General features: G+C 39.8%; 1 protein-coding gene across 1 annotated transcript in view; it reads left to right on the top strand.

Moving 5' to 3' along the window:
• Positions 1-1,992: 1,992 nt before the first annotated feature.
• The window catches only part of TMEM244 (transmembrane protein 244), a 53,298-nt gene continuing 43,288 nt past the window's right edge, over positions 1,993-12,002 (top strand). The window contains exons 1-2 of the mRNA XM_055591426.1: positions 1,993-2,113; positions 6,409-6,497. Coding sequence (XP_055447401.1) covers positions 6,465-6,497 — 33 coding nt within the window. The 5' untranslated portion in view covers positions 1,993-2,113; positions 6,409-6,464. The remainder of the gene's footprint in view (positions 2,114-6,408; positions 6,498-12,002) is intronic.

Here is a 12,002-nt window from a genome sequence, read left to right as displayed (position 1 = left end):
GTAAAACGTGTGAGTTTAGGCAGATCTGAACCCTTTGGGAACAATGGAACATCACACTTGGTAACCACTATCTCTGGAAGTGGAAAAGGAAAAAGTCTTTCTGTGAATCATGTACTGTTTGTCTTCCACAGTGTTGTTTGTTTACTTCTTTACACACCATTGTAGGGGCATCAAGTCACACTATAGAGGACTTTAGGTTTCATGTGAAAAACATCAAAATATGTCAAGATGCCGAACACATTAACAAGTAAATAACAAACACATGTTTATGCATCGGCTTCTAGTTGAAGCAATCTGGTTGGCATTTTCTCAAAAGAGTTATTTAAATTTTAAATGGAACAACATCTCATTTAGATTTCTGCAAATATGCAAGGGCACAGAAGTAATTTATATGTACATGAAACTCTTCACTGAAGCACCTGGGTACTTGACAATAATTAAAATACAAAGTAGACTTATTAAGTTTTCCTTTTAACTTTCTACCTTTTGCTTCTTCATGGAGAGTGAAAGGAATTTTCTAGGGTAGACTGCCCCACTCCAGTACTCTTGCCTGGAAAATCCCATGGGCAGAGGACCCTGGTAGGCTGCAATCCATGGGGTCGAGAAGAGTCGGGCACGACTGACCGACTTCCCTTTCACTTTTCACTTTCATGCATTGGAGAAGGAAATGGCAACCCACTCCAATGTTCTTGCCTGGAGAATCCCAGGGACGGGGGAGCCTGGTGGGCTGCCGTCCATGGGGTCGCACAGAGTCGGACACGACTGAAGGGACTTAGCAGCAGCAGCAGCAGCAGCAGCCAAGTGGTCCTTTCTTCCTACTACCACATGCAACTTGTTCCTACATCTCTTTCTGCTGCATCCATCGAAAGCTATGCCTGATATTCCCTGATACACCCATCTATTTTCAAAATCAGTGTTTTTATTTCTTAAAGTATCAGTCCCTTTTCCCCGGCTGCCAGAGACTGAACATTTACTTCACTTTAATGTCAGCAATATAATTAAGGAAATCGACGATAGAGAGTATAAAAATGATGGAAAGTGCTATCAATCAGAAATTTCCACAACACAATTTCAACCATGACCTACGTATGGATAATTCCCACACTTATGTTGTTGACCTCAGACCCCCTTACTCCATCATCATTAATTGTCATTGAGGGACATGACTTACATAAATGGTTCTCAAAGTTTGGTACCTAGAAACCCTTGGGTTCATCTGCAACCTGTGGAATCAGAAACTCTAGGAGTGGGTCCCAGCAATTTGTGTTCTGTTAGCAAGACTGCCAGAAGATTCTGATGCTCACTGAAGTTTGAACTGGCCCTGAAACTTAATGTGTTAAACCCAACAGCTTGCTTCTCATTTCCTGTTTTCTTAACCTCACCATTTTTACTAATAGCATCACAATCACCTTCATTTGCTGCCATCAACATCTTGGAAGTCATTTTTATTTTTTCATTTTGCCTTCTTTTTCAGTCCTGTATCGTGAAAACAGCCCATTTTGTACCCAAGATATTTTTAAAAATCTATTCCTTCTCACTTATTCTAGGCCCACAAAAACCAAATCCCAAGCCTTCTCTAACAAGCCAAACGATACTCTCTCTGTAGTCTTTTATTCTATTCTGCTCTTAAAATGATTTTCCTTACATGATGATTTCATCTGTTAAACCACTACTCAAGAGCAATGCTATTTTATTTTGAACCAAAAATAATTATCTGTCTTTTCAGGCATCCACCAATAAGCGGCCTTCCACTGCCTTAGTCTCATTCATCAGTTTCTAGCAAAGCAGATCTCACTGGCTTGTTCTCACTGCCTTCTATTTTACATTTCTCTTATCTGGAATGCCCTTCCTCTCTTTCCACTCTGTGTTCTCTTCCTATCGGAAATCCAATTTGCATTCTTTGAATCAGGACTCTAACTTAATCATTCAATATTTATTTTTACCCTGTGATCATCATATTAAATTTGCCCTACGTGTACATTTCTTTTCCAGGCATTATTTCAAGCTGATAGAATGGATATACTCCCCATTCTTTCCTATAACCTCTTCAAGTTCTTCCACTGTGTAAGGCCCATTTCAGCTCCAGAACTGTGGACAACCGACTTACAAGTAGGTAAGTAAAGCAAAAGTGTTAGTTGCTCAGTTATGTCCAACTCTTTGTGACCCCAGGGACTATAGCCCACCAGGCTCCTCTGTCTATGGAATTCTCCAGGCAAGAATACTAGAGTCGGTAGCCATTCCCTTCTCCAGAGGATCTTCCCAACCCAGGGATCAAACCTGGGTCCCACACTGCAGGAAGATTCTTTACAATCTGAGCCACCAGGGAGGACTAAAGTGATATACTAAAACTCAAGTGTCCACATTTGCAGTTATTAGTAGCCCTGGCTTAAGCTCATGGGAAGGAATAAGAAAGCTGCCATCTAATAAGGGTTTAAATATACATAACTACTCACTTATGCCAACTGTTTCTGATTCTGTGCCATTACTGTTTAGACGTACTGTCCCTTATTGTGATTTTATCTTTCAAGACACAATTTATTACTTCATAAATCTGAAACAATGAAATCAGTGTGTACTTATAAGTGTAGACATATATCTTCTCTTTAATATGGACTCAAACCTAAAGAAAACTCCATTAAGGCTATAAACAGAAAAAAATTCACCTCAATTTTGATTGGTATTTCCATGGCTCCCTGAAATAAAATAGAGCCTGCTTGTTCTTAATATATTTTATGGTTTAGTGATATCCTGTAGAGTACTTTATTTTAATTTCAAAAAGGCAGTGAACAACAGATGTGGTAGAAGGCCATGAAAAGGAGAAATGGGTTTAAAAAAATCAGTTAAAACTAAAAATACACAGCATTGAGCTCCCAAAGCAAAGCCAACTGTAAAAGAGGAATAGAAAGCACTAGTGGGAACTGGTTTCATTCAGTCCTGGCACAGGAGGCAAAGAATTTTACTTTTTTACTTCTTACAGATAATTTGACTTTGTAAAAGAAGCATCTTTATTTTCATCTGCTGCTGCTAAGTCACTTCAGTTGTGTCCAACTCTGTGCAACCCCATAGACCGCAGCCCACCAGGCTCCCCCGTCCCTGGGATTCTCTAGGCAAGAACACTGGAGTGGGTTGCCATTTCCGTCTCCAATGCATGAAAGTCAAAAATGAAAGTGAAGTTGCTCAGTCGTGTCTGACCCTCAGCCACCCCATGGACTGCAGCCTACCAGGCTCCTCCATCCATGGGATTTTCCAGGCAAGAGTACTGGAGTGGGGTGCCATTGCCTTCTCCGTTATTTTCATCTGCTGCTACTGCTAAGTCACTTCAGTCGTGTCCAACTCTGTGCGACCCCATAGATGGCAGCCCACAAGGCTCCCTTGTCCCTGGGATTCTCCAGGCAAGAACGCTGGAGTGGGTTGCCATTTCCTTCTCCAATATCTTCATCACATCATTTTAAATTTTATTCTGAGTTCTATCATCAATACCAATCTTCAGATTATTATGATTACATTTGTATATGTCCACAATTTGTTGGCTATGAATCCCCAAATCTAAAATGTTCTGAAGGTTAATTATTTTTCTAACTCCTATGTGTGTGTTGGTCACTCAGTCCAACTCTTTGTGACCCCATGGACTGTAGCCCGCCACGCTCCTCTGTCCATGGAATTCTCCAGGCAAAATTACTGGAGTGGATTGTCATTTCCTTCTCCAGGGGATCTTCCCAAATCAGGATTTGGGCCCAGATCTCCTGAATTGCAGGCAGATTCTTTACTGCCTAAGCCACCTGACCTAAATTAATTTGGTGGCAAAACCTTACCTGAATTGACATAAAATTATTTACCATTTTTATGTATCTTTCTTGCAGTGAATATTCATACACTGCATTGTTTGCTGCTCAAACAATGCATTTGAATACAGAATGAAGTTCCAGTCCTCTTGGGAGTGTGATGTAATATATTATATGGATCCTATTATCTGTCTAAAATTCAAATTTTCTAAATTTGGAAACAATCTGGCTCCAGAGATTTAGGATTGGTGACTGTGGACCTGAACTCATTTTCTCTTCTGATTTTCTCTTCTGGTTTTCTCAGGAAGAGGTTGGAAATTATTTACTATTATCTTGAGAATATCTCTTTAATACCTTAGTTTTTTAATGTCTCCACTATGAAGGAAGTAGCTAAATTAGGTTTTAACAAAGGACTTTGGACTCAAGTTATACAAAAGGACCAAGAACATTTTAAAATATGATTGCAAGGAAAGTTCAAGAGGGAGGAGACATATGTATACCTATGGCTGATTCATGTTGATATTTGGCAGAAAACAAAATTCTGTAAAGCAATTATCCTCCAATTAAAAATAAATAAATTTTAAAAATATGATTGCATGTCAAGGGGCATAATTTTAAAATCCAAGAGTGTGAGGTTTTTCATATTTTATGTCTTAACTTTCATATGTGGGTGCTGAATAAAAAAAATAAATAAATATATGTGTACATGTACATATATACACGGGGCTTCCCAGGTGGCTCAGTGCTAAAAATTCTGCCTGCAATGCAGGAGATGTGGGATCTATCCCTGATTTGGGAAGAGTCCCTGGAGAAGGATATGGCAACCCACTCTAGTACTCTTGACTGGGAAATCCCATGGATAGAGAAGTCTAACCGGCTATAGTCCATGAGGTCGCGAAAGAATCAGACGTGACTTAGCAACTAAACAACAATGACAATACACACACACACACACACATATAGTAGGTACACATGCATATATTTTATCAATCTAATGGCAAACTTGAAAAGCAGAATTAAAGCTATTGAATGTGTATATAATGTTAAATTCTTACAATAGATAATATTAGTAGTTCAAATAAAAGATACTTATTGCTGCAAATGCAACCAACCACACACACACATCCACACACTCCATTCAATGTACTCTATGGGTCACTTAATTTTTTTAGTATAATTATACAAAGTTAGTACTTTTCAATGTTTTATCCAGTGGAATGATTGTAATAAAATTAGTATTGGCTCCCAATGTATAGTGCCAACTTCCTAAGGATTTGGGGTAGATACTATTGAATTAAATAATTCCAATGGAGTCTGAGTTGTACACAAAACACTGAATGTGTTGGGACTACAGCAAGTGAGCACTTTGCTCTTCACTGGGCTATGACTTCCTGCCCTCTTTAGGGAGAAAGGCTGGCCAGTTGCTATTACAAACAAGGCAAAGCTCAGAATTCAGTGAATCAACATTTAGTGAAGGTCCACCATGTGTCAAAATCTGAAGCAGACACTGGGAGCTGTTGCAAAATTACCAGCCAGCAAAAGAGCCTTTTTCAGAAGAACTCACAATATAATTACAGATGGAGGGCAACCACATAGTAAAGGAATTATCTAAGGCATATTAATAAAAGAGCATTGACAGTGTCATTAAAACCCATTATGAAAATCAAGCTTAAAACATTTTGAGAAGAAAAATATCAAATGCTGGGATTGCTAAAGACACTCTTTTCACCTTTACTAGAGACATACTTTAATGTATGGGGATATATATATATATATATATCTCAGTTGCAGGATCTTTAGCTGCAGGGTTTAGGATCTAATTCTGAGAGGGATTGAACTTGGGCCCCGTCTTTTGGGAGCTTGAAGTCTTAGCCACTGGACTACTAGGGAAGTCCCAGGGATACGTATTGCATAATGTGAGCTATATAGAGGCCGAGAAGATATAATGGGAAAAGAATTACAGAACACAGTTGAATTCCCATCTACAAGTGAGCACCAATCAAAAGATGGGGGGGAAGAAATGTGATAAATGCAGCATTCGTTCTAGAAAGACACAGAGTTCCCATCCTGACGGCATCCTGGCAGTCTTTGAAAACATTTTGTTGACTGTATAAAAGCCATTATTTTAGAACATGAGACTCCTTCCACTCCAAACAGAAAGTCATAATTTTTACACTGCTTTGTTATGATGGGAAAAGGACTAATGATTTCTTTCTCCATTTGTCTCTGATCTCTGTAAATGAAACAGAGAGGAGGTCATGCTTTAACATGAATGGCAGCAGCCTCCTTTAGAGACAACCTCAGGACTTCCTAACTGAAAAGCCAAGTCTCTAATTTAAGTAGGAGAAAGTAATTACTCTTCCAGCCAGGGAGAATGTTAAGTCCCTGCCTATTTGTAGCCCTGTCTAAAAACAATCGGCTCATCTTCCAAACTTGACCAAACTACAAATGGTATGAGAACTCGGTCGCCTAATAAGGATGTTCATTTTGGCACTCAGCAGCTTATGTATGGCTCACAGATGGCTTCTGTCTCGTTCTGTGTAATCCAATCATCCTGCACTACTGCGTCTCACAGTCTTAAGGAGTAATTTGCAAAGCTCGCTATAACAATTGTCTCTTCTTCCAGATGTCGAGGATGTAAGGAGGGTGGCTTTCACCACTGCTTTGCCATAGGATGTGTACATGGCTCTCCAGGTCAGAGTGGCACCCAGCAAGGTAAAGAGAAATGACTTCTTTGCATTGCCTCTGAGTTACTGCCTAGCCCGGGGATAAGCAAATATGTTCTATAAATGGCCTCTCTGTCTGTAGGCAACTTGTTTCACTTTTGGCTGGGTACCATGCAGAAAACATTCTGCAGTACTCCTTGCATTGTGTGCTAATGGTGGCAATATAGAGGCACCCGGGCCCAAGAAAAGATTAAAAAAACCCTCTAAATAGGGATTGTTTCAGAGGGATCATTTCACTCACAGGCAGACTTTCTAGTATTAACACCTGCACTTCTGCTATCATCTTCTGAAATCATGACAGTTTGTCCTCAGTCTTTTTTTGGCCGGGGGTGGTTTTTATTTTTCCAACTTCTAAAGGATGTACAAGATTTTAAAGGCAAAGTACTGAAACATTTTTAAGCTGTAGGTTTGTTAGTTTCTTTTCCCCTTGAGGCTGGTGTTAATAGCTGTGTTTTATTTCAGTATAAAAATATCCCTTTTTAAAAAATCAAAGTACCTAAAACAAGGAAATATGCAAAGCCTCAAAACAGCTGTGTAAATTCACGTAGGCTTCAGGGCTATAAACATTCAGCCTTAAGGGAATGACACTCTGGAAAGTCTGATTTTTATTTAAAATTTCAAGTATGATTATGAATTAGTGCTACATTCATTTTAGTAAAATATCAGTGCTGTATGTTCTTCCTTAAGTTTTTTCTGCTTACTGCCATCATCACAACATAGATCATCAGTAAGAAATGTTAAGCACGGCAACTAAGAAACATTTTCTAGGTCAGTAAAAACAGTATTTTAGGTGAAATATTTTTTAGAAATATTTTTAAGAAGATTTTAAATTGTTCATAATTTGTGTATAGTTTTGGCTTTGAACTGGCAGTTATAACTTCGCTTGAGAAATGAAAATTAGAAGACAATATCCTTCCCTTAAGTAGCTTAAAGAATGAAGACTCTATATTTAGTCTGGTCTTACACACACACACACACACACACACACACACACATACACATATACTCTTTCCAGTGGAAATATCTAGGTAACTCCTGCCAGGAGGAGGAGCTTTATAGAATCCCAGAGCTTTATATGTAGAATACCATCTTAGAAATTAAACCAGTAGTGAATATGTTTAAGGGAGAGTTGTTGAATATCTGAATTCTCATGATACATTCCTATAAATTATGAGTTAACTTTTCTTAAGTCCTTGCTCATTGTCAATATTATCAGCACAGGAATTACTGATATGCTCATAAATTAATAGTAATAGCAAAAGTGACCTTTGTCTAAAGAGAATTCCAAAACTCAACAGACATTTATGGAGTGCATGTAATGTGCCAGGCATTGGGCTAATTAAATCCCCCCTATCTCTACACTTTAAACGAGAGAAAAGCTGAGTCAAGGGAAAGAGTTATGGCCAAAGGCCATTTAATTAATTTGCTGTCTGGGGAAACAGCACAGGAACTGGGAAGAAAGCCCAGGTATGAGAACTGCTAAGTTGTTCAGGATACAGTGCATTGTTTTTCAGAACTCCAGTGGAAGGCTCATTTCAAAACTATATTCAACTAATGTAAAATTGCCATTCTAAAACAAATACCGCATATACAAATCTCAGAGGCACAACACATGCCTGCATTTCCTTATGGCTGTTGACCTCAATTGGAGAATTTCATCCCTACAGACATTTTCAGAGGGAACTACCATCAGCAGGGTCTGGTTCCTTTGTTATAATACCACAGGCAAGAGAGAAATTTCGTGACTTCTCTAGGACTTTTCCAAAGAACCAAACACCAGGCTTTCACATGGGAACAACATGTTACCTTGTGAGCATATAGAGCACCTAATGCTAGGAATCTTACTTGTCTTCTGAATACAAACCCCCCATCAGATTTCACCTATCTTTTACATACGAGTAGAACAAAACACAGAGACCAACTGGCCAAGGTTACATACTTGCCAGTGAGAAACCAGAAAAGAACCCTGGTATATTTGATCCTAGAGTCCACATTTTTAATAAACAGACACTTCCCACTGAAGTGGGCATTCATTGGTGTTTTTTTTTTCCCTTCTCTTCATTCATTATTATTCAAAATATATTTCTTGAACACTTACCAAGGGCTAAGCAATATTTTGTGGCTGAAGAATCAAATGTGGTTAGTGTCTCTGTCTTTGAGAGTCTAGAGAGAACAGTCATCTCCATAAATAAGTATGCTACAACACATGTGATCAAATCTGTAAGACATATGCACAATGCTGTGGATGTAAAGAAATAAGCAGGGATTGATTCTGTCCTTGAGTGGAGGGTGGAGTGTGAATATAATATGTGAGCGAGACTGGAAGAACATACAGATACTCACCATGAAAAGCTGTTAGTTGCTTGGAATATTCCAGTTTGTAGAATCATATGTCTTCCAATTTCCATAGAATAAATGGAGAAAGTTATTATAAAAGGACTAGGCCCGGTTTTTACAAAGCAACCCTCCTAAATCTGCAGAGCTAATATACTCTCAATTTACTTAAATTATTTCTGAGTATAGAAAAAGATGAAAAGCCACAAGATATTTTTATGAAACAAGAACTATATTGTCATCTAAACCTTATAAAGAAAGTGAAAGTGAAGTCGCTCAGTCCTGTCCGACTCCTTGCGACCCCATGGACAGTCCTACAAGGCTCCTCCGTCCATGGAATTTTCCAGTGGGTTGCCATTTCCTTCTCCAGGGGATCTTCCCGACCCAGGGATCGAACCCGGTCTCGTGCACTGGAGCCCAGTCTCGCGCACTGGAACCGGGTCTCGCGCACTGCAGGCAGACCCTTTACCATCTGAGCCACCTGGGAAGCCCAAACCTTATAAAGGTAGAAAAAAAATAAACTATAGATCAATCTCACTTATAAATATGGAAGTAAAAATCTAAATAACATACCAGCAAACAGAATCCAAGAACTCATCATAAAAGTTAAACAGCATGACCAAGTGATACTTATTCCCCAAGTCTAAGAGGAAAATTGTAGATCATCTTCATAGATGTTAAAGTGGCCTTTGACAAAAATTAACAACCATTTCTAATAATCAAAACACTGAATGAAATAGGAAATAAACTAATTCTTCTTTGATGTTAGCATATGATTATAACTAGACATACACACATGCAAGATGCAGACCCAGTAAGTTAGGAGAATACTAGAGGCATTCATATTAAGGTCAAGAACAAGACAAGGATACCCACTAACTTCACTATTATTTAAAAATATATTAAAGGTGTCTGAGGAGGGGGAATGCGGGGGGGCAGGGGGTGGCGAGGGCTGGGTGCGGCCAGTGCACTGCGTTGCTAGTGACCCGAGCCCTGGGCCGGGACTGCTTTCCAGGCATCTATTAGGGTTCAGGCAAGGAAGCAGGGAGAAGAAAACAGGACTTACCTCTGCGCCTTTAAGCAAGCCGCGACCCCCGCTTGAAAGCCGGCTCTTTCTGCTCCGCACCAACCCTCCTTCCTCCGGGTGCCTGGAGCCTTTCTTACACGTGGGAAACTGAGTCTTGGAGCGCAGGTCAGCCAGGTCACATCTGAAAGAAGGGGGAGTCCAAAAAGCTTGAAGGCCCCGCCCTGGTCCCGCCCAGTTCACAGGGTCAGCGGGCTATAGGGAGGGGGACACCAGTGAGTGGGTGGGCTACCAGTGAGTGGGTGGGCTTCAGGCAGCCAGCCACTGGGACGGCAGTCCAATTAGCCTCAGGGCTGGGTCGCCCTAGGGCTTTTATCCTCTTGCTCTCTCTGCCTTAGAGTTCAGGGTGTCCAGAGGTGAGTCATTCTTGGAGCATCGTGCGTCATCCACACCAGGTATTGTTTGGAGCACTTCTAATTTCTGGAACCCAGTAGGGTGAGGTAAGGAAGGGTTTCCAGGCGCAAGAACTAACATGTACACATGCTTGGATGTGGCAATGAACTAGGGACGTTATGTTTTGTGTTAATAATTGAAATATAGTTGCTTTACAATGCTGTGTTTTTACTGTACAACAACATGAATCAACCATATGTATGCATACATCCCCTCCCTCATGAGTCTCTCTCCCACTCCCCCATTTCACCCCTCTAGGTCATCACGGAGCACTGAGCTGGGTTCCCTGTGCTATACTGTAGCTTTCCACTAGCTGGCTATTTTTCATACCTGCGTGCTAAGTCGCTTCAGTCCTGTCCACTCTTTGCAACCCTATGCTCTTTGCAGCCCACCAGGCTCCTCTGTCCACAGGATTCTCCAGGCAAGAATACCAGAGTGGATTGCCATTTCCTACTCCAGGGGATCTTCCGGACCCAGGAATCAAACCACCCCCCCCCAACCCCTTCTTTTACATCTCCTGCATTGACAGGTGTGTTCTTTACCATTAGCACCACCTGGGAAAACCCAGTATTTCCTGGTGGCTCAGATTGTACGAATCTGAGTGCAATGCAGGAAACTCAGGTTTGATCCCTGGATTGGGATGATTCCCTGAAAAAGGAAATGGTAACCCACTCCAGTATCCTTACCTGGAAAATCCCATGGACAGAGGAGCCTGGTGGGCTGCAGTCCATGAGGTTGCAAAGAGTCTGGCACAACTGAGCAATTAACACATCCACTCCGGTATAATTACTATTTTTGTACTCATTAAAATTTTCTATCAATAAATAAATTAATAATAAATAAAAATATAGTGGAGACACTAGTCAATGCAGAATAAACAACAGAGCTCCAAGAATTGGAATAGAAGTGAAACTATCTCTGTTTACAGGTGGTATTGCAGTATATTTGGAAAAATCCAAGAGAGCTAATGAAAACACTAATATCATTTGTAAAATTCAGTAAAGTAATAGAATATTAAACTGAAATCAAATCATAAGCCTTTTTATACACAAACAATAGCTGATGACATGATGTAACAGAAGATAAAACTTCAGTTACATTAATAGCAAAAAAAGAATTCATTTAAGAATACCTAAAGAGAAAATGTGTAAAATCTATGTGAAGAAAAATTAAAGATTTTTGAAAGGAAAATCTGAACTAATTTGGAGATTTTTCTTGTTTTTAAATAGTATGAGTGAACATTATAAAACTATCATTTATTCCCATCTTATTAATGAATTTAGCATGATCATAATAAGAATAACTTCCAGATGTTCAAGCTGGATTTAGAAAAGGCAGAAGAACCAGAGATCAAATTGCCAACATCTGCTGGATCATGGAAAAAGCAAGAGAGTTCCAGAAAAACATCTATTTCTGCTTTATTGACTATACCAAAGCCTTTGACTGTGTGCATCACAATAAACTGTGAAAAATTCTGAAAGAGATGGGAATACCAGACCACCTGACCTGCCTCTTGAGAAACCTGTATGCAGGTCAGGAAGCAACAGTTCGAACTGGACATGGAACAACAGACTGGTTCCAAATAGGAAAAGGAGTACGTCAAGGCTGTATATTGTCACCCTGCTTATTTAACTTACATGCAGAGTACATCATGAGAAATGCCAGGCTGGAAGAAGCACAAGC

This window comes from Bubalus kerabau, chromosome 9, assembly GCF_029407905.1.
Source record: "Bubalus kerabau isolate K-KA32 ecotype Philippines breed swamp buffalo chromosome 9, PCC_UOA_SB_1v2, whole genome shotgun sequence".
NCBI classification, from domain to species: Eukaryota; Metazoa; Chordata; class Mammalia; order Artiodactyla; family Bovidae; genus Bubalus; species Bubalus kerabau.
The sequence above is the reverse complement of the archived record's forward strand: the minus strand, read 5'-3'. Positions and strand labels throughout refer to the sequence as shown.